Consider the following 23,831-nt stretch of genomic DNA (forward strand, 5'->3'; position numbering starts at 1 on the left):
AAGCCAGGGAACACTCAGGGAGCGGTTGCCTGTACAGTTACATACTGCTTACTTTGATGCTTTTTAAAAATCAGTTCAAGGGGGCAAGAGGGCACAGAGGGAAGGACACAAGGAAGAGGTTAACTATGGGGAGGAAGTGGGAGGGGAGCTGTTGCATTGTGGTAAATTGTAGTCAATGTCATGAGACAAAGTGTATGTGAACTGCTGAATGGAAAGTGAATTTGCTCTGTAAACTTTCACCCAAATCACAATTTAAAAAAAAAAAAATCAATTCAAAAAGGTTGTAAGGTAGTTTTCATGTACAAAATTAAGACACACAAAGGGATATGTAATAAAACGTAACTCTTCCTCTTGGGTTTGTCTCCCAATCCCCTCCCTAATAACACCCCATCACCAGATTCTATGCCCATACAAACATCCATGTGTGTGGGTATTTCTTGTAACACAAATGGTAGCACGTGCGCACACACACACACAGTTTTGCATCCTATTCTTGTCACTGAACAACACATCTTGAAAACTGTTCCCTACTGGTTCTTTTCAATGGCTGCTTAGAATTCCCCTACATGGACGCACCACCACTTATTTAACTGATGGGCTCTTATGTTGTTTTTAATCTTTGGCTGTACAAAGAATACTACAATGAATGTCCTTGTATATGTCATATACAAGAATCACATAAACGTACGATAAACTCCCAGGTGTGGGATTGCCAGGATGATGGGTAAGTGTATTTTAAATTTTGGGAGTTACTGGCAAACTACAGAGGTGGTAATTTTGATGTGTTAAAAATACACTTCTTCTGTACCAGGAATTGCATTTTAGACCAATCCGGGCATTCCAAGAAAGCCCTGCAAGGAGTCTTGAAGGTTACATTTTGTAAATTAGAGGCAGAGTGACCTCATGCTGGTAGGACAGTTCCAGCCCAAGGCCACTCCCTTCCTGCCCAGGGAAGAGGGGACTGCAGAGGGGCTTCATGTCAGGGACGGAGAAGCTACACAGGGGCTGCAGAGCAGAGTCTCTGCCCTGGGGCCTGGAAGTCCTTGCCGTTCTGGGGGAAGTGTTACTTACATTCTCTAGGGTGCCAAGATCTGGTTTGTGCCAAGTTTCAATTTTAATCAGAAAGTCTTCTTTCATGTACTCATTCTGCAGGGGGAAAAAATACCTTACAGTCAGTCACCAAGCTCATAGCAGGAGAGTAATCATCTCTCATTACTGCTTCCTGAGCAGTCAGGAGACTCAGTGTCTGGTTTACAAAGTTAACTTTACTGGGCATGCACTATCTCATTTAATCCTAATCCCAGACTGTGAGGTCTACAGTGATAGCACCCTCACTTTATAGATAAGGAAAGTGAGGCTCAAAGGGTTAGGTGACTTGTTGAAGGCCACAAAGATGATAAATGACTAAGCCAGTCCTCAAATACAGATGTCTCTTCAAAATCCAGGAATTTAACCACTGCCATACTGGCTTATGCATAAGGCACTAATGATTAATTAGGAGTGTGGGAGGAACACAAGGGAGACTTCCTAAACAACCACAAATACACAACACCCCCCATTAGCCTTTTGCTGAGGCCTGAAGTTCTCTTAGAATTTGACCCTTCAATTTTAACTACTCAAAGAGGATCACATTAACCCATTAACACCTCAGCAGAAATTATATCCCAGAAATGATCCTCGTTTCCTAGCAGGGATAAGGCACCTGGATGAGGAAGCTGAAGAGTAGAGAGAAGGGGTTAATGACAGAGGGGCTGGTCATGAAAAAAAACTTTACTGACTTCACAAGTCAAGGGTCAGGGTTGACTGGGATCACAAGGTGCCCAAGGGGGAAAAGAAGCCACCAGGTCAGCGGAACAGAAATTCCTGCGCAACCCTGGGAAGGCATGACCTGGGGAGGGTGGAGAAGGACCAAATCATGCTATATATTCAAGAGCCAGAGCTGCATATTGGGGTCCTGACTGCTGCACCCTAGAAAGCCAAACACGAATGCAGCTGGAAGCAAGAGATCATTATGTCCACGAACATATTCCTCATCAGGACTTGCAGTGTAGTTAATTACTTAGTGTGGCTTTTCTACCCATAAGTCTTTTGTAAATTCCAAGGTGGAGTTTGCCATGAGCAACTGAGGAGCTCCTGATTATTAAAGTTGTCCACCTGGGGTATTTCGGTTGGGCGTGGCACTAAACAATGTTCTGGGAGGTTCCCACTCTCTCCCAGTGTTTAGAATTCTGATGTTATGATTGGTTGGTTTGGCCATTCTGTCGAGTTCAAAAGGAGCCCTCCTAGAAGCAGAACTCTCTAGAGGACTGCTGGTTGAGGAAGATGTGCTGCTGAAAGAGACACGCGCTCCTGAGACACACGTGCTGCTGGGAAAGAGCCGCAAGAGACACGCATTGCTGAGTGAGACACCGAGGGACACGCACTGCTGGGAAAGAGACTGTGAGAGACTGTTGGCTGAGGGACGGTGGGCTGGAAAGAGCCTGAGCATTTTTCCTGAACTTGAATTGTAGCCTGTGGTGCTTCCCTAATAAACCCTGTAATCTGTGAGTTCTGTGTGGCCACTGCAGTGAATTATCAAACCCAGGAGAGAGGTGGTGGGTGCTTTGGAAGGAACGGTTGGTGAAGTGGCCAGAGGGAGGCAGCATGTCTGGCCTTGCAGTAATAGGCCTTGGCTTACTGATAGTGATTCTGTCTTCCTCTAATGGGGTTAGGAGGTAGGAAGATGTGGCCTCCTTACCCTTTTTGTAGGACTGAAAGGATGAATCCTCAATAATTCCAAAACTCACCCAAGAGAAAGAACAGAACACTCAGGAGCCTCCAGGACAGTTACATTTTCTAATGTCTTCTTTCCTTACAAATCATCTACAATTCCAACCCTCTGAAAATACTTACTGTAATAACTGCTCCAGGGCCAGGACATGGAAAGAAGAGAGAAAAAGATTAGTGAGGGTGAAAAAAATCTCTGCCCCCTCTCCCCAGCAGCCAGGAACAGCAAGGCTTCTCCACTCCCTGAGGCTTATTCCAGTCACCCCCAAGGCCCAATGAGGCAGGAATACATCAATTCACCAACCCTCAAGTTTCACTCATACAAAAGCCCCAAAAGACCAAATCTGGGATTTAATTAAAGTGATGCCACTGTCTGCTTCTCTGGATTCTGTCCAGCCAGGCCAGGAAAGGGGCAGCTCTGGTCAGCGGAAGCTCTGTGATCCATCACTGTTGTTAGAGCATCAGTGGGTCCCCCCGTGGACAGAGGGGGACAGGTCAGGCCAGGCGCTGTCTATGTGCCTGCCACATCCTTCTTCGCACTGTAACCAAACCTCTCACCTTCGGCACTCCTGCTCATTGTAATGAGACCCCTCGGAAAGCGCACTTCAATTATTTATCCGAGAAAATGACTGCAGCTCTTATATCACTGGGCAATGGACAAGCTCTTCTACTGACAATAGACCAGTTCCTCCTATACCCTCTGAATTTAGGACTGATCTCCATTTCTGATAAATGTCACACTACCATGTTTGGACAGAATATAGGGCTAACAGTCAAACTCCAAAACAAAACTAGGTCACCTCTGAGGTTGAAATAAGGGAAAGTTGAAAGATAAGGGATAAAACCACTATCTACAGCAATGACCTAACAGTATGTCAATCATTTTCCCCAAATTCAATGAAACACATTTGTAAGGCATCACCTGATAAAGAATGTAACTGAAAGACCTGTATCTAAGTAATTTCCCTGTTCTCAGCTTGAAGAAAATCATGTTAAAAAATAGGAGATGATGAGTATGTTGTTGTTAGGTACCATCACAGCGACCCTATGTACAGCACAGAAAGCACTACCTGGTCCTGTACCATGCTCAGCATAGTTGCTATGTCTGAGTCCACCATTATACACTGTGTCAAACCGTGTCATTGAGGGTCATCCTCTATTTTGATGACCCTCCATCAAGCATGTTCTCTCCAGGGACTGGTCCTTCCTGAAAACATATGTGAGATGAAGTCTCACCATCCTCACTTCTAAGGAGCATTCTAGCTGGACTTCTTCCAAAACAGATCTGTTCGTTCTTCTGGCACTTCATGGTGTATATTCAATGTTCTTCGCCAACACCATATTCAAATGCATAAACTTTTCTTCACTCCTCTTTATTATCCAGCTTTCACATGCATTATGAAGCAACTGAAAATACCATGGCTTGGCTAAGACGTACCTTAATTTTCAAAGTGACATCTTTGCTTTTCAACCCTTTAAAGAGGTCTTTTGCAGCAGTTGTGCCCAATGCACTACACTGTTTGATTTCCTGACTGCTGATTACATGGGCATTGATTGTGATCCAAATAAAAAAAAATTCTTGACAACTTCAAGCTTTTCTCTGTTTATCATGATGTTGCTTATTGGTCTAGTTGTGAGGATTTTGTTTTCTTTACCTTGTGGTGTAATTCATACTGAAAGCTGTTGTTTTGTTCTTCAACAATAATGCTTCAAGTTTGCTTCTCTATCAGCAAGAAAAGTTGGATTATCTGCATATTACAGGTCGTAAGAGAGTCTTCCTCCAATCCTCATGCCACATTCTTCATATTAGTCCAGTTTCTTGGATTCTTTGCTCAGCATACACACTAAATAAGTATGGTAAAGGATCCAACACTGAGGGACACTTCCTGATTGTAAACGAAGCAGTCTCCCCTTGTTCTGCCTGAACGACAGTCTCCTGGTCTATCTATGCACAGGTTTCTCAGGAGCATAATTAAGTGTTCTGGAATTCCCATTCTTTGCAATGGTATCCATAACTTGCTACGATCCACACAGTCAAATGTCTTTGTGTAGCCAATAAAGCACAGGTAAACATCTTTCTGGTATTCTCTGCTTTCAGCCAAGATCCACTTGCCATCAGTGATGATATCCCTTGTTCTGTGTCCTCTTCTGAATCTGGCTTGAATTTCTGGCAGTTCCCTGTCAATGTACTGCTACAACTGTTTTTTGAATTATCTTCAGCAAAATTTTACTTGTGTGTGATATTAATGATAGAGTTTGATAATTTTTACATTCAGTTGGATCACTTTTCTTGGGAATGGGCACAAATATCGATCTCTTTCAGTCAGCCCTCCAGGTAGCTGTCTTCCAAATTTCTTGGCATAAATGAGTGAGCACCTCCAGCACTGCATCCATTTGTCAAAACATCTCAATGGGTATTCTGTCATTTCCTGGAGCCTTGTTTTTTGCCAGTAGCTTTAGTGCAGCTTGGAGTTCTTCCTTCAATACCATTGATTCTAGATCATATGCAACCTCCTGAAATGGTTGAACATCACCAGTTCTTTTTGGTATAGTGACTCTGTGTATTCTTACCATCTTTTTTGATGCTTCTTACATTGTTCAGTATTTTGCCCATAAAACCCAAAAAACCTAACTCACTGCCGTTGAGTTGATTCCAACTCATAGCAACCCCCACTGGGTTTCCAAGGCTGTAAATCTTTACTGAAACAATCTGCCCCATCTTTCTTCCATGGCACGGCAGTGGGTTCAAACCACTGACTTTTTGGTTAGCAACCAACTGCCTTAACCTCTACACCATCAGAGCCATTAAAGACCCTGTGAAATATTACGGCTCTACTCTGACACACATGGGATTGCTGGGAGTCAGAGTTGACTCAATGGCAACTTTTTTTTTGGGGGGGGGGCTGGGGGGCTGATGACGCTGCCGCTAAGATCCCCGCTAAAACCACTCTATTCTTGGGGGTCTGGGGGGCTGATGACGCTGCTGCTAAGATCCCCACTATAACCACTCTATTCTGAGTCTGTGCTCTTCAAGCAACCATCTCTAGTCTGGGTCCTGCACGGACAGAATGTGCGAACCAATGAACATGAGTCCAATCTGTTTAGTTGTATTTTTCACTATAAGTTAATACAGAGGCATTCTGATTATAACTTAGTTTCCATGTAGAAGAGTCTACAAGGAAAGAATGTTCTAATCAGCAAAGAGAAATGCATGGTTTCATTAGTTATTCTGTATTTCGATGTAATTCCACAGACTGGCATTTGGAGGTTTATACAGTCTCTATGAGACCCCGAGATCCACCCAGTTCTGACAAATTATGTTTCTGAACCTCTGAGGATGATGAACCTCCTGGCCTCTAATGCTAACCTGGGTGAACAAACAACCTTCCCCAAACCTTCTGTAGCCTGCCTGCTCAAACACCTCTGCATTCACTGCATTTCCTTTTCTTCAGACTACACCGTAAGTGAACTGGAAAGTCTCAGGAAAGCTTCTGCAGTAGTAAAATATGGGCTCTCCAAGTAAAACAATTATAAGGTATTTTAAAACCATAAGTAGCTTTGGTGGAGCAGTGGTTAAAGCATTTAGCTACTAACCAAAAGGTTGGTGGTTTGAACCCACCAGCTGCTCTGCAGGAGAAAGATGAGGCAGTCTGTTTCCATAAAGATTTATAGCCTTGGAAACTCTATGTGGCAGTTCCACTCTGTCCTATAGGGTTCTTATGAGTCAGAATTGAAATCTGAGTCATGACAGTTTAAAAAAAAAAAAACCACCAAAGCTTAGCAATACTGTTTTCAGCCAAAGGTTAAGATCAGAAGGAGAAATCGAAGAAAACGGAACAGGATCTTTTTTCCTCTTTTACTCATGGATCAACTCTCATCTCACCACATCCTCATGTCTCAACCTATCAAATTCAGGAGAAAAGAAACAGCCAAATAAAATAAGAAGACAGAAAGTGCTGATAACAAGTAGTGCATTCCAAATCTGTTTTCATTCCACTTAGAATTAAGGTTAGAGCCTTCCAAAAGTTATGGGGAATTTTATTCCACGCTGCTTTATCCATCTCATCTGACACTTTGATCTCCTTAGGCCAAATAAAGATGCTTGAACTAATCATCTCTCTCCCCTAACCCCTAAGTATCTGACTGAAGAGATCTAAGATTCAACATATTCACTCATATGATGCTGGATTCTGAATGTGAACTCAGCACCCACTTACTTAGCTTCATTCTCTCCACTGCCTGCCTCTCTACTTCATGAAGTAGTTAAAATTTTCGTAAAAAACAGACTACCTAGAAATTACAATTTTCCTTTGGCCAACGATCAGGACAATATATGAACTAACATTTGCTATTGAGAAAAATGACCATGTCAACTGCACACACTCTCCCCAGAATTACACAAAGGACAGTGGCATCTCTCAGTTGGCATCGGGTATGTACCCAGAACACTGCCCAGGCCTGGAGAAGTCCATGCTATCCATTTGCCTCCTTTATCAAGGTGCATAAAGTTCTTATAATGCATGCTCATTGCAACCCTCTTAGACATCAAGATAATTCACCTTTGGCCTTAGACCAGACACACCCAGCCACATGGCACACTGTCTTTTAAGAAAGTATATGCATGGCTTGTTTCTAAGAATTTAACAGCTTCCTGTCTGATGTTTAGGGAGTAGTGATATTAGCATTTTTAGCTACAGCAATAAAACTCTCAGCATTATACATTCCTTCCCCAGGGCCTACCAATGACTATGCATCTTCTGGTTCAAGGTTCTTGAACCTATGTGGGGCCACTGAGGACTGGAGAGAGCAATGACCTTGTGTGTTGGACTTTACTCATTCCCAAAGTCCTCGGGATAAGGATCACACAGGTGGAGGATTCTCATCAGATACAATCTAGGGAGTGCCAAACCAAACAAAAAACCAAACCTATTGCCTGGACTTGATTCTGACTCATAGTATACAGCTGTCCCATAGGGTTTCTAAGGCTACAAATCTTTACAGAAGCTGACTGCCACAATTTTCTCAGGAGCGTGACCAGTGGGTTCACACCACCAACTTAACCACTGTGTTACCAGGGCTCCTAAGGAATGTCAGGTCCCAATAAATAAAGCAAGTGAAGTACTACAGGTAAGTAGAGGCAGCAGAAAGACTCCACAGCCAGACTGCTTGTGACAACAAATGGAAGTTGCTGGAGGACAACCACACTCCCCATGGACAAGTTATAAACCAAACCCACTGCCATCTACTTCCGTAGTGATACTGCCTTGGAAACCCAAGGAGAGGTCACTATGAGTTGGGGCCGACTCGATGGCACATAACAACACTGCCATCAAGTTGATTCTGACTCATAGTGAACCCCATAGCATTTTTTTCAAGGCTGTAAATCTTTAAGGATGTAGATTGCCTCATCTGCCTCCTGCAGAGCAGCTGGTGAGTGTGAACCACCAACTTCTGGTTAGCAGTCAAATTATCTTACCCACTACGCCACCAGAGTTCCCTTAGACAAGTTATAGGGAACCTCTAAGGACTCCTGTGGGATATGGATCAGTATCAGCATGGGCCCTTCAAAGAGGCCTCCTCCTAAATGCCTTTGAGATCTAGGAATTGTATTAGAGCTTAAATTCTGAAGGGCATGGATTGTGGAAGTCCGCAGTGAGAGCCCTAACTCCATTTTGAGTCTTAATGTAAGTTCAGACACCATTGGAGTTCTTTCTAACCATTAAACCAGCAAAGTGGCTCTGTACAGACAAGTCTGGGACAAACCTAGGGAGGGGCAGTTTGCCCTCAGGAAGAGTATGGCTGAGAAGAGATTGTTGCTGTTATGTGCTGTTGAGTGGACCTGTCATAGTGACCCCTGCTTGGGTGTCCAAGGGTATCACTCCGGAAGTAGATTGCCCAAACTTCCTTCTGAAGAGAATAGATTATGCTCACATAATGGACTTCTTGCTTGACTGTATCCTTATCAAATTTAAATTGAAGTCAGGGTCCTGGTATTGCCTTGTAGCCACCTTGTGGCTATGACTCAGAGCTGCAAGGTCATGAGTCATACTCTGACCGCCATGTAGCCCCAGAAGCCCCATCTTGTAACCCTTCTTAATTTTCAGTTTTGCATATGTCCCAATCACAGTCCTTTCCCTGTTTCTACCTATAGTCCCGCCTGCAACAGTGAAGTACTGACCTACCACCACAATCTTGGGATGATCTCCTTCGTTCTCTATCATACGTAATGACCACCACGACTGTGACTCAGCAGACTCCACTGGCTTCTACTGTGTACATGCTGATGGTTTCCCTCATCTTGAACGACTATCTTTGTTCTGTCTTGTCTAAGGCTTAATAAAAGGATCTGTACACATGTTTGAATTTAGGGTCTTCTCTCTCCTACCACAGAATCTGGGAGAGCTAGGAGTCTGAACTACTCAAATCTCAGAATATCTAGACTAAAAGAGAAAGTTCTCTGTGGAGGTTCAAATCTTTCCTTTCCTTCCCAGAAACTCATATAGGAAGTAGGCCAGGATTAAGAAATTAATTCTACTCCCACAACCCCACAACTGTAGAACATGCTGGTTCAGTGTAAGCCTGGGCTCTGAGCTCTTATCAGTGACCCTTCCCTAAAGAACAGTCACCTGCCATGCATACTCCATGTGTTACCTTTTTTGGGTACAGCTGTCATCCTTTATCATAAAAAAAATTGACTTATTTCAACTCCTCCCACCTCCCCCCCCCCCCCACCCCCGCCAAAAAAAACCAACAGCAGCTTTTCCTTGTTATTTTTTCTTGGTGGCTAGGCCTAGCTCCATCAGGAAGGTCAACCTACAGGCCATTTGACTCTCTTAAGAATTCTTGGACCTCAATGCTGCTTTTTAAGCCAAATAAAAATAAAACCAAACTCACTGCATCGAGTCTATTCCAACTCATAGCGACCCTCTTTGGGTTTCCGTGGCAGTAAATCTTTACATAAGTAGATTGCCCAGTCTTCCTTCCGTGGAGTGGCTGGTGGGTTTGAACCGCCAACTTTCTGGTTAACAGTCAAATGCCTTAGGCACTACGCCACCAAATACATCACATTAAAATGGGAAATTTCAGTATGCATGGGAGACCAGTTCATAGTCCCATGTGAGACTAGTTTATATAATGGAATACTATACAGCCATTAAAAGTTCCTTAAAAAACAGACTACCCAGTGACATGCAAAATGTTAAGTAAAAATGAGTAATTTAATAATTAGTATCATGAAACAAAATGTGTATGAATTGTTGAATGGAAAATGGATTTGCTCTCATTTTACCCAAAGCACAAAGCACAATAAAAACTTTTTAAAAAATTAGTATCATGTGATCTCAGTTTTGTCTAGAAAATGTGTCCGGAGATTATTTACACAAACATACACATATTTTATAGGGGAGCTCTGGTAGCATAGTGGCTAAAAGCACTTGACTGCTAACCAGAAGGCTGGCGGTTCAAACCCACCAGCCACTCCTCGGAAGGAAGGTTGGGCAATCCTACTTCCGTAGTGATACTGCCTCGGAAACCCAAGGAGGGGTCGCTATGAGTTGGGGCCGACTCGACGGCACATAACAACAACAACAACACATATTTTATGTATATATATCTATATGAGCATAAAGGGCCCTGGTGGCATAGTGGTTAAAGCATTTGGCTGCTAACCAAAATGTTGGCTGTTTGAACCCACCAGCTACTTCTTGGAAGGAAGGTGAGGCAGCCTGCTTCTGTAAAGATTTACAGCCTTGGAAACCCTATGGAGCAGTTCTCCTCTGTCCTATAGGGTTGGATTGACTCAATGACAGTAGGTTTGGTTCTGGTTTATATAGACATAGATAAAAGAACCAGATAAAAATACACTAATAGTTAATGGAAGAATCACAGATGATTACTTTCTTCTGTTTCATGTATCATCTAAATTTTATACAGAGAACACCACTTTTGTAATCAGTAAAAAAAACAATCTAAATTACCATACCATCCTCAAATAAAATGGGTTCTGGGCTACCTCAGGTCATGAGTATGTGGTGTTTCCCACCCAGCAGGCTGCCAAGTTGTGATACTCATGACCAGACTGAAGGGAGGCCCAACCTCATCCTTTCACTTGCTTAATCTGGAAAGTAAAGGTGGGACACAAAACCCAGATTTGCACCCAGCTCCAGACCTGGGAGACCACACCGTTGGCTCACCTTGGGAGCCCAGCCTCCAGCTTCTAGCTGGGTCTGCACTCACCGGTTCTGCAATAAGGGTAGGCATTCCAGGCTTTCTCATGTATATTCAGGGCTCCCTCTGGGGCCAGCATACGAACAAACGTGGGCACTTTGCTATAGTGAGAAAAAGGGGTTATAAAGAGAAATGGAGGAGAAGGGAAGGTAACAGTGGGTTATTTCTTTTTTTTTTAAATCACTTTCTTTAGGCCACAGCTCCAGCTTCATGGTGGAGGCCAGATGAGCAAGTTTCCATGAGATAAGCAGATTATTCTTGAATGTAAGAAGTCACCTGCCAGAGCCTGATAGCTCTGCTGGCTAGTAACATCCACCCACAATTTGCCCCACTACCTGCACCAAGGACAGCACAGCTGGTCAGAACCCCAGGCTACCTGCTCTGGCTTATCAGTCATTACACATTCTTCCAGAGCTCACTGGCCCCCAGGCAAAGATACAAAGGAGATGCCTTCAGGAATATACCAGTCTAGGTTTATGGGCCAGAGTGACTAGATGACTAACTCAGCATACATAGGATTCAAGATGATCTGATCTGCCTTCCTTAGTTCTGTGAAGCCAGGAGGGCCTCAAGGCCAGATGCCTTCCAGGACAAACCATTTTCTTTATTTCTTATCTCAGGTTACAGAACAAAATGTACAATATGAGACCAAACAAAAGTGCATATATTCTTCTTCCTTGATTTTTAACTGGTAACCTATATAGCCTTTAGCAGATTCCAACCACCTCACCAGCTTTAGTGCCTCAAGCCTAAGAGCTCCAGGAAGAGCTCACTCAGAGCACCTCCTCTGAGGTTCATTCACTCCTGACATACTGCGTATGTCTACGCGCCAGGCACCAGGGATACATATAGGAACTCAACAGTGTAGTGGGAGTACAGCCAACCACACAAATGACAAGTGTGTGCCACAATGAGTGAACACGAGGCTTTGCTGAGCACTGGGAGAGCATGGGGGGAGGTGTGGTGGACTGGGGAGGCTCCTCAGGGAACACGTGGAGAATAACTGAGACTTAGCTAGACAAGGATAGGAGAAGTTCAGTGTAGCTGGTACAGGGTATAAGACGGGGACTGGCAAGAGAACAGGTAGAGTAAGCCATAGATCTGATAGGTTGTATCACAGAGTATGGACTTTATCCAGAGAGCAAAGGGAAACATCTATATAGCCCTTATGCTATGACAGTAACAGATCTGTCTTCTAGACAGAATATTGAACTGAATGGAAGGCAGGGAGACCAGTTAGGTGTTCCTGCAGTAATTCAGGAAAGAGATGATGGAAACATTGGAAATATTAAGGAGACAGAATCAACAGAACTTGAATTGATCTGAGGGATGAAGAACATCACAGCGGCTGCCATCTCAGCTCCACTGGGCTACGAACATCCACCCACAAATTGCCCCACTACCTGCACCAAGAACAGCACAGCAGGTCAGACCCTCAGGCTACCTGCTCTCGCTCATCAGTCATTACACATTCTTCCAGAGCTCACTGGCCTGCAGGCAAAGATACAAAGCAGATGCCTCCAACAATATATCAAAATGCACAGTGTAAGACCAAACGTACTCTCCTTATGAGGAGAGGTGGTTTTGGTAGTCACAGCAGTGTTGGTGCTTCTTTCTTTCTTTTTTTGGTGTTAAGGAAAGATTAGTGGTAGCAGCTCAAAATTCACACTCTTCTAAGGAGGAGGAGGAGGAGGAGTGGTAAGACGGGTAGACAGGCTCCCACCTTCATCATATACAGACCCCTTCTCTGCCACTTTGATTAGGGCAATTGAGTCTTGAGGAACCAACTGGTACTTTCTGTGTAAAATCTCAATCTCACCATCTCTTATCAAAGGCCTCTTTACAAAATACCAGTACACTACGAGGGAGACCTATTTTGAATCTCATGTTAACCTTAACCAACTCTTAATTCCTCAGTAAGGACTGGCTGGCAGTCAACTCAGAACAGGGATGGAGAAGGAGCACACTGATAAGGAAATGGGAACATTGTGAAAAGATTTCCCCCCACTTCACAGTGTTGTTCTCCTCTGGCTCTGGCACTCACAAAACCCTGGGTACCTCTGGGCCAGCGTTTCACATCGCCAGAGCAGCAGACCACACTGAATCAGGGATTTCACCAAATGAAAACACAACTGGTTTCAGCTCAGCTTAGTGATTAGCAATTAAGATTCAGATTTATTTTGTCCAGTTCTGGGTAATTTTTAAAACTAGCTTGATTGTGCTTCCATTCAAGCTGCTGTATGTTTACTCTTGTTTTCAATATTGCTTGGTTGCAGATTTAGCAAATGTGTGTGGTTTTGCTACAGATTGTGGTACACAAATCAGTTCAAGGTTTTCTTTTAAATATTTATGCCTTTGAACCAAAGAGAGTTACTAAAATCTCTTTGGGAGCTGATTCACTGTATCTATCAGAGTTTTAAAGAATACTACTGGACCCAGAAATTCCACACTGAGACACACTTACTGTAGATTTATCATCAAGATTCATGCAGAAGGATTTTTACTGGAACACTATTGTAAACATCTGAAAATGAGTACCAAAATAGTATACTATGTGTACTTTAAAAGAATGAGCTGGATATGCTGATGGTGAAAAGACAGTTAATAAATAAGTAACAAAGTAGCAAAATGAAGAAGAGCATGAATAGTATGATTCCATCTATGTAAAGTAACAATAAAGGAATCAACATACATTTATACATCCATACACATACATCCATCTTGTATTTGTACATGCACAGACAAGGGAAGGATCCTAAGAAACTAAACCTCTGGGGACTGGGAGCCTGGCAGGGCATGTATTACTTTTTCAATTGGAAACAACAACAAAACTTCAAGAGTACTACCTACACCCACTTTCACAGGTGAAACAACCTGAGCAACCAGATAATGACCTGGAAACAACCCCAACTACCCATTATCTCCATTTCAAAAGCAGGCCACCTTTCAGCCCTGCTGCTGTAGTCACATACCTCTGTAAGTGGTAGATCTTGTGTGTGTACTGGCCTTTCTCGCCATCCTTCTCATACGGCTCGTTCACTAGGACCTCCACACCTTCGCCACCACCCGTTTCATTTTTACTGGCTTCAGCCACAGAATACAGCTGCCCCACTTGATACTACAGAACAGAGAGACAAGAGTTATTCTCAACACAGAATCTTCTCAACAGTTACACACAGTCCAGTGGTTGGGAACGGTCCAGTTACATCACTCTGGGATGCCCTCATCAGGAAGCAGCTCGTTCTGGAGTTTCACGTGGGGCCTTGCCCAAACCCACTCACAACAACTGAGACTGCTTCTCCACAGCCTCTCTTTCTCCATCAGATGTGTTTCATTTCATCCTTTTCATTTTTCCCATCATCCACCAGGGTTTACCCGGACCAAAGAGGCAGGTGAATATACTTAATCTCATACCACCATCCAGAAAACACATTACAGAGTCCAAGGTAGCTTTTGTCCTAGGCCTGCCCCTGGCATTAAGATCCCAAAACACGATCTGGGTTGGTGGCCAGAAGCCTCTTTATTCTATCCATTTAAACAGATCCTAAGACGTCTTTTTAAAGAATTTTGCCCACTGTTCTGTGGAATCCACAACTTCTGCTGTCAAACTGCCTCATCTACTTGGTTTTTTTTCCTCCAGTGCTGGGTCTCTCCTCACGCTGCAAGCACCTCAAAGAAGAATCCTGTTGGCAACCAAAGCTCTAGGAGCTTTCCAGATTCCTGGTGGGGCTGAAGCAAGTACTGCTGTCTCCCATATTAGACAAATTCCTACCCCACAGGCTGTGCTGGCTGGGGACACCCTCTGTGTTGGCACCCACTAGATGGCAAAAGCCTGGTTTTCCTTTATTTGGGTCACATGCCACCCTATCAAGTCACCAGTCAAGATCACTGGCCTTCTTTGACCCCCTCAGCACAGCTCAGTGTTAGGGCCAATGACCTGGGCGGTGCCCAGGCTTAGCCCTTTTGCCCCATCCTGTCTTAGGAAAGCTGTCCAGAGGGAAAAGCGAAGTAGGAAAAAAAAAAAAAGAATAGCAACAGTTAAATGCAGCAAGTTATGCCTAGACTGAGGGATGTCACTTCCCTATCACTACCAGTGCCAGCCAAGCACAACAGCTTAAGGAGTATGAGAAAAAGAAAAAAAGATACTTGATTACTCAACGTGTTGGGGGATGGGGAGCAATGCAGAGGTTTTCCCCTCCCTCTCCTCTGCTCCCCAAACTTCTGGTCCTCCCAGGGCAAAGGACAAGGGTTTTTCTCTCTTTGGAGATTAAAAGTGAGGCCGTGTCTCTGAGCAACAGCCACTTTCAACCACTGCTTACAGCAACAAGGGCCAGAGGCAGCTTTCAGGACTGCTTCACCTCGAACTCAGAAGCCTGTTCTACCAGGCAGCATCCTAGGCACTGCAGGGAAATGTCTGTGCAAGTCTGAAAGGTGAAGCAGCAGACCAGGACGAGCCACTGCTCACCACAAAGCTGAAAGCACCCTAACTTCCAGAGCAAAAAATCCATATAAATGCCAAGGCAAGGGCCAGGCAGGTGATCAAGGCTCAGTTAATCCCATAAAGAGGAACATCTGGGTGAAAGCCAGTCACCTTGACCTTGCTAATCCTGATCATCGTCAGTGCTTCCTCAATGCCTCCATGGAACCCCAAGGTATCCCTGTTCTAAACCCATTGCCTGGCCGAGGCACACATAAAACCACTGCAAAGTGGGTGAGGGTTTGTCTGAGCCAGAGCTCCTAAGGAGGAGTAGTAACTCCATTTCCGAAACATCCTAAGAACATCTAACCACTGACTCAGCAATCATAAAAGGCAGACTGGGCAGAGGGTGGAGATGACTGCTGGCTGGTGGTGCTGCTTGGGGAGGGGGCCTCTGGCAGAGACTAATCCCCTTTATTTGGTTCCTCTTCAGCGGCAGGAGTCGGAGGGCAGCCTCTAAGAGGATCAGCCTGTTGAGCTGGCTTCTTCCCCCTCTAATCTCTCTTGATATTCTGATCTTTAATCCCAATGAAACAGATGAAGGCAGTTTTGTCAACCCCAAGGGGTAAGACTGGCCTCCATCAGCTACAAGCGAGGGGAACTTTTTTTCTCGTCAGAGGGTTCCCTCCGGCACACTTGCTGCACACCCTGGAAAGCAGCCAGATTCAGATGGGGTGAAGATGGAGGTCAGACCACCGAATCAGATGAAGCGCCCACAGGCTGGGAGCCCCACCTCCTCAGGCCTAGGATAATTCTCCTTGTCCTTGGGATTTGTTCCGTTATGCAAAAAACTAAAGTAACTCAGCTAGGAAAGCAGAGACCACTGTTTTGGCAATCTGGGAGTGGCAGCCCAGGACAATGTAGTAGGTGGGCCTGAAAGACTGATGTGAAACACAGCATGAAAAACAGTAAAGCTGTTGGTCCTACCCACATGGCCCTGTTGGGCTGGATACCACTGGGGAAGGTGTCTCGCATCTCTGGAAAGGAGAAGTTAAACAGCCCTGCCCAGTGATCTTAGGCTGCTGTTAGGTCAAGTCAGTTCCTACTCATAAAGACCCTATGGACAAGAGAACAAAACCCTGCCCAGTCCTGTGCCGTCCTCACAACTGTTGCTATGTTTGAGCCCCACAGTTTCAGTCACTGTGTCAATCCACCTCATTGAGGGTCTTTTTCACTGACCCTCTACGATACTAAGCATGATGTCCTTCTCCAGTGACTGGTCCTTCCTGATAACATCTCCAAAGTACATGATATAGTCTCATCCCTTCCTTCTGAGAGGCCTTCCTTTCTTCCAAGGAGCATGCTGGCTATACTTCCAAGATAGATTTGTTCGTTCTTTTGGCAGTTCATGGTATATTCAATATTCTTCGCCAACACCATAATTCAGAGAACATGGCCAACACCCAAGGGCAGGGCCACTGCCTAGATGGTCTCACAGAACAGAAGATTATTTTCAAGGCTTGGAAGCTAATCCAAATTTCTCTGTTGGGTTTTGGACTTGCTTGATGCCCTTTATCCCTTTTGTCCCTCCTGTTTCTCCCATTTATAATGGAAATGCCTGCTTTGTGCCTGTTCTACATTGCACTTTCAAAGCAGATAACTTAGAGCCTAGATTTCACAGGTTCAGAGATGGAGAGGAATTTTGCCCCAGGATGGAATCTGGACTTGGATTTAAGACTTCTGGGATGATATGATGAGGTGAATGTGTTTTACATGTGGCAAGGACTATGAATTTTGGGGTGGAATGTTATGAACTTTTAGCCTCCTAAACTGTGAGAAAATAAATTTCTGTTGGTTCAAACCATCTACTTGTCGTATTTCTGTTATAGCAGCACTAGATGACTAAGACAGTAGAGGGTGGGAAAAGAGTGGACAAACCTGAGCCAAGAACCACTGGTGGATTCACCATGTCAAACAGCCAAGGCTTTCTTGCTCTGTTCCAAATGCCTAGACACCTTGTGCAGTGTTAAGGTCAAAGGCTCTAGTCAGCCAGAAGCTAATTCCTCCCCCAAGACAGTGATCTAGGCCATGAGAATGGTTATAAAGACAGGCCCTTCTCAAACAACAGACTTACAAGGTGAACATTTATACCAGATAGGTACACTCCTTAGAACAATCAATCATGGGAGATCAGAAGGGCAGTATTTGCACAGGGAGATAGCTCAGGGGGCAGGAATGTACAGGAAAGAAGGACACAGGGAAGAGGTAACTATATGGAGAAGTAGGAAGAGAGTTGTTACATTATGGGGCTTACAGTCAGTGTCACGAAACAAAATGTGTATCAACTGCTGTATGGAAAATGAATCTGCCCCGTAAACTTTCACTCAAATCACAGTAAAAATTTAAAATTTTTTTAAAAAGACAAGGCTTTCTCTTTTCTCCCCAAACTCAGAAAGCTCCTCAAGTCATAGCCTCCAATTTGGGAAGTGAATCTAACAGTGGCATGATGTGGGGCTGTTCCCATGGGAACCATGAGTCAGGATGGGTATACTGACAAAGACTCTGAGAAGGTCAGTCATTACTTGTTCCTTCATTAGCCCTACCATTCAACTTTCTGATCTTTTGGAACCAAGATTCAAGCCTGCCTCCACTCTACCCACGACTTCAGGGTTTTCTTGCTAAGACCAGATGACCACCACCTGGCAGAGAGATGAATCCTAACTAGTGCTTACTTCCCAGACTTAGACTTCCGGGGCTTAGACTTCAGGCTTTGATCATTCCACCCTACTACTTCCTCAATTCTGCAGAAAAAAACACCACAAACTAAAAACAGGCAATTCTGGATGCCCTCAATGCTCCCTTTCTGGGCTCAAAGTAAGCCCCTCTAGCCTCACTACAAAGTATCCAAGAGGTGCTCCAAGGACAGTGTTAGGTCTGTAGCACTTCTCAGAGATACTCCCATCCCTAATGCCATCCAGGAACTCATTGTAGAAAGATACAGACAAGCACCCATTTTACCCCTAAACACTACACTGTAGTGGCCCTGAGTTCCTGTAGGACATCATTCCTAACTAGGGGGCAGGAACATCCTATACAGACAGAGAGGAAGTCGGTGAAACCCAAAAACTTGTGTTTCAGGGCAAGGGACATGTTAGGCCTTCATGCTGTGGCCTCTGATTTGGAAAATCATTACCTTTTTAGTAATGATGGTAAGGCCCCCAAAGGAGGTGAGTTAATAGGGTTCCCCTAGCCAACACCTATCAACCCAGACACCTACTTCCTGGACCTTAGGTATATCTTGGGTGCTTCCAGGGATCACAGCATATATCCAACCTACCCCCTCTCTTCCCCAGTCTCCTGTATTTTATCCTCCCCAGAACTTTCAGATCATGTTCAAGCTCCCCTCCCAGGTCTCCATAGCTCTGACAAAATATGCAGCCCAACACTTGGGATAATCCTCAAAGAACTGTGTACCAGTCCACCTTTCTTGGGGGCTTGGAAGTGTGAGTATCTGTCTCAGCTAAAGAGTGCTGCGGGCTCTGTTGGCCTGATTGCATTTTTTAAAGGTGCATTTCATATTTGGAACAGGACCTTCATGCTGACACTGCACGAAAGGGAGATGAAGCCCCGTAACTGAGGGCACTGACCTGGCTGACAAGCTGCACCCAGGCTCCGTCCTGACTAGACTAGACACCTTCTATAGCGGCCTGCGGAGTCAGAAGGAAGCAGAGAGCAAGCTAAAGTAGGAGAGGAGAGGAAGTTCAGAGACAGGGTGGGACAAGGGAGGCTCCATGACAGGTTTCTGCCATCCAAGAGACCAATTCTGAGTCAGCATGGCCTATGAACCTTCTCATGGCACACGTCCTGCCAGATTCCCACACACAGGGACATGAGACCTAGGAACCATAAAAGGACAGAGGGCAAACCAACATTTGTTATTTCCTGCCCTCTGTAAAGCAAGGCGCTCTAGTGGCATAGTGGTTAAGGCATCTGACTGCTAACCAAAAGGTCAGTGGTTTGAAACCACCAGCTACTCCACAGAATAAAGATGAGGCAGTCTGCTTCTGTAAAGATTTGTTGTTGTTGTTGTTGTTGTTATATGCCGTTGAGTCAGAACCAACTCATAGCGACCCCTCCTTGGGTTGCGGAGTCAGTATCACTACAGAAGTAGACTGCCCAATCTTCCTTCCGAGGAGTGGCTGGTGGATTTGAATCACCAGCCTTCTGGTTAGCAGTCAAGTGCCTTAGGCACTATGCTACCAGAGCTCCCCTATAAAGATTTACAGCCTTGGAAACCCAAAGGGGGTAATTATGAGTTGGAATCAACTCCATGGCAGTGAGTTTGGTTGTTTTTCTTTTTTTGCTCTCTCTAAAAGGAAGGTTCTGTGTCTTAGTCTTCCTAGCAGTCACCTACAGTGCCTAGGGAGGTCATTACAGACTTCCTGTCCTGCTAGTCTGTTGCACAACCAGAGACAGCCACGTATACTTCCTAGGCAAGTCATGGAGGTCCTAGAAAAGCACACATTTAATACCATCAATAACATGCCCGAAACAAGCACCCTCCCAGCAGGTAAAAAGAGTTAATTTTATCTCTAGTCATGCAGCACATCAATGGTTTGGGGGCAGTATGCATACAACTGCCCAAGTATACAAAGTGCCTACTTTGCAATGAAAATGGTACCAGGAAAATTCACATGGAGAACTGGTTACCTCTACTTCAAAACAAAGGGAGCCCAACTTAGCCAAAGGTCATAAGCAATCATACACAACCATGGACTAGAAAGAAAAAGGACTTACCTCATCTACAGACACAGGCAGGATGACTCGACTGAAAGACAGGAAAAACAGTACCAACTTAAGGGTCTGAAATCTGCCCAAGGCTCATAGAGCATCATCTTAGAACAGTATCAAACGTTGTGTTGCCCATGACACTATACACTCGTTGTCCAGAAACCCCAGCAGCTAGGACCCTGTGTCCTTCTGGCACCCCACTTAGAACCCTGTGACTCAGAGCAAACCTGTCCCTCACCAGCTACTGCCTAGGTCTCTGACTCACATTTGAAGCTGCCCTTATTTTTTTTAGTTCCCCTCCTCCATTCATATTTTCCACAACAAGACTTGTCAGTGAGTTTAGTAGAACAGAGAGGTTAACATAGAAGGACCGACCCCTGCAAATTCTGAAACCAAGGTAAGGATTCAGACCCTGGGATTTACATCTCTGTGGACCTAACCTCCCAACAACAGCCCCCAAGGTGAAAGCAGGAAGAGGGCTAGCTTCCTGAGGCTTAACACCCTAAGAGCATGCACCAACCATCTGTGCTCTAGGGCAGGATAGGACAGTACAAGCTACTATCTTGAAGCCACCAAATGAGGACTCCAACTTATGTTCTGACTTCCAGAAGCTGTCCAAAAGCACCCTAACTGATTACTTTCTTCTCCATTTAAACGACTGCCGTTGTGGAAGGTACTAGCCATAACTTGATAGAGAAGTCCTCACAGTGGCTAGAACTCCAGAGTTAGTGGCACTCCTCCGGGTGCCTGTGTTTGTAACGCAGTGCAACAGTTAACCCCTAGGTCAAAGTTGTGAGGTCAGGGAGATGAGGCAAAAACCCTGGTGTACTGATATAAGTCAAGTCAGTTCCCAGAGCCTGGCTGGAACCCACTGGGCCTTTCTCTCCTCTCCATGGTGAAGCATGAGCGGCCATCCCCTCCTTCCTATGTGTGTGTGTGTGTGTGGGGGGCCGCATCTGTCTCCTTGCTGGTAAATAGTCAGCTCACTATTTTCTAGTTCCACAAAAGTCTCCCAGGAAGCAAGAAGCATACATAGGAGTCTGAGAAAAACATTATAGGCAAGGCATCACACAGAAAAATAGCAGGAAAAATAAAATGGGCTCCAAGTCTTTACTGCCTGACAACAACTCCCCTCCCCTAGAATGAGTCAAGTAATGTAATTCCTCCAGTTTACAGAATTCTGCCCCTGACATTCTCCTCCTAGTAGAGAAAGGCTACGGTGCAGAAAAATACTCCCAACTCAGAGGGCAGAATTTCTGCACCCTCAGAAGAAACTTCCTAGAAAACAATGAGCCTTTTATCTTCAAGAACAGCAGCAAAAACCATATCCAAGAATATGCAGGAATCAAATCAAGGAGAATCTTGCTAAAGGAAGGGTCAGAAAAATCAACAGGGATAACCTTCAGACACCAGGTGGGCACCAAGTTTCCCCCAAAAAGAGATCGGCACTGGCCAATTCCAGCAGGATGCCCTGAGGTTATTACTTTCCATCTGCCAACCCAGACCCTTCTCCCTTGCTTCTCGGGAGCAAAACCACCTTAGCAGCAAGAGGGTGTAATTCCAAAGGACTGAGCCACAGATGTACTGCTGGGTCAGGCAGGACTCAAGGAGCTGTGCTCACTCAGTGTGACCTTCACTCGCACCCTTCCCAGAGCTGCAGCAGCAGCACCGCAGCCACAGCTCAGTGTCTCAGATGCAACCCCCCCGCCCCCCCCAGGGATGCACAGACCCGGCCCAGTGTACACAGGGCACAAGTCAGGAAGGAAATGCGGATGCCAGGCAGGCTCTGCGGCCCCGGCCCTTTGGACCTGCCCTGCTAGCTTCAAGAGGAGAACAAAGAGTGGGAAGGAAGTATCTCTCTTCAAAACTCACTCAGAGATCTCTTCTGAAGGGTCCGTCCTTTCCCTGCCTGATCTTTAAAAGACTATAGCTTTCCACAGATTCTAAAATGTATCTGGGAATAGGAAAAAGGATCAAGAAGATGAGAAAAGCCCATCAGTCTGGACATTCGAGATGAAAACCCGAAGTGCACCATGCTCGCCTTCTCTCTGGATTCCAAGGCTCCTCCTCCTCCTCACCATATAAACCTCTAAGCTGGATGTCAAGGAACAGAGGGGAAGGGGCCTCAAAATCATGTTCTTCAGATGAGGTGCTCATCACCTGAGGTGATGCCTGGGTCTCTGTTCCTTCTGTTATCCAAAGTTCCACACACTACATTCTAAATGTTCTAAACACCTGCAAGGAGTAAGTCTGGTGGGGACAGGGCAAAGTGTCTTCACCGACAGAATGCAAACAGTCTTCTGCACACCCACCTGGCCCTGAAATGAGTCCCACCAGTTGCTCTCCACTAGGACACCTCCCACTCCCAGGCCTCTCAGGCTTCCACTCCAATGCTGCCCATTTGTTCAACCTCCAGGGCAGAACAACTTCACTGTACACTTTGCTCACACCCATCTAATCTCTCCTGTAATGTTTACTTGCAGCCATGAGCTTCAGGGATGGGTCAGCCCATACTTGAAAGATCTAGCAATCCAAACTTTAAACACCCCCACTTGTCACCCAATCCATGGGGTTTTAGGAGCAAACCCATCTCCATGCAACTCCCACCAAGAGTCACCAATTTCCCACCCCCCAATCACTACTCAAAGGAGCTCTGGTGATAGTAGTGCCTAAGGCATCTGACTGATAACCAGAAGGCTGGTAGTTCAAACCCACCAGCCATTCCAAAGAAGGAAGATAGGACTATCTACTTCCATAAAGATTTACAGCCTCAGAAACCTAATGGAGGCCACTATGAATCAGAACTGATTCGACGGCAGTTAGTTTGGAGTCACTACTCAAGAACTCCTTCACCCTTTCACCCTTCAATCTTTCCTCCATTAAGGGCTTCATGGAAACCTTAGGTGCTCAGAGCAATTTCCCCATCTCTTTGCACCAAGGCTGAGAATACCCTAGAGACAAGCTGTTCCTGGCCCCGCTCCTTTAACAAGTATATTCATTCACAAACATACTTTCTTTCAGGACTGTCCTCTATCCTGGTAACATCCTGGCCTCTTCCATCACCATAACTCCCTCTTATCACTTCAGTTCCTGTCCAATATTATCTGCACCCTTCAAATGTTCCCAAGTACCTCCCAGTCATCCCAGCTTCTTCCCAAATGCCTCCTCTTTTGCACCTACCACCTGAACACTATGTCACTCCAGCCACTCCTTACCTCAGTCCCCTGTGTTCTGTCTCTTCGGCTGCCTCCCTTGTCACCCAAATCTGGCCCTGACTCTCCCTAGCCGTTTTCCTCTGTCTAGTTATTACAATCCTTCCTCTGATACATAGATACACACCCCAGGTTCCCTTCAGCACTCCTCTACCACCTCAACTCCATTCTGCTTCTTGCCACTGTTAGTACTGCTCAGCTCTCAAACCCTTCCCCACCACTCCAACCCTGCCTGCCCTTGTGTGACTGATCCTCAGCCCTTCAGACAACTCCTCCCTCTCCTTGAGTCCCCTTAAGCCCCTCTCGCAGTTCTCGGCTGGCCCCTGCATCACCCCTTAGTGCTCCCCACCAAGACCCCCAGGCAGCTCATCCAGGGTCTCGACGCCTTCAATCCCCGCTCAGGTCCTGTCCAGGTCTCA

The 23,831-nt window shown here is 45.3% G+C and overlaps 1 protein-coding gene across 1 annotated transcript in view; it reads right to left on the bottom strand.

Annotated features, from left to right (window-relative positions):
* The window catches only part of PITPNA (phosphatidylinositol transfer protein alpha), a gene marked incomplete at its 5' end in the record, with an annotated part of 36,479 nt that extends 16,174 nt beyond the window's left edge, over nucleotides 1-20,305 (bottom strand). Inside the window, 5 exon segments of the mRNA XM_007937440.2 lie at nucleotides 1,072-1,146; nucleotides 2,893-2,900; nucleotides 11,002-11,093; nucleotides 13,965-14,110; nucleotides 20,207-20,305. Of these exon segments, the coding sequence (XP_007935631.2) occupies nucleotides 1,072-1,146; nucleotides 2,893-2,900; nucleotides 11,002-11,093; nucleotides 13,965-14,110; nucleotides 20,207-20,305 (420 nt within the window).
* Between the last annotated feature and the right edge of the window lie 3,526 nt (nucleotides 20,306-23,831).

This window comes from Orycteropus afer, unplaced genomic scaffold, assembly GCF_000298275.1.
Source record: "Orycteropus afer afer isolate SDZICR_OR568_19922 unplaced genomic scaffold, OryAfe1.0 scaffold00042, whole genome shotgun sequence".
NCBI classification, from domain to species: Eukaryota; Metazoa; Chordata; class Mammalia; order Tubulidentata; family Orycteropodidae; genus Orycteropus; species Orycteropus afer.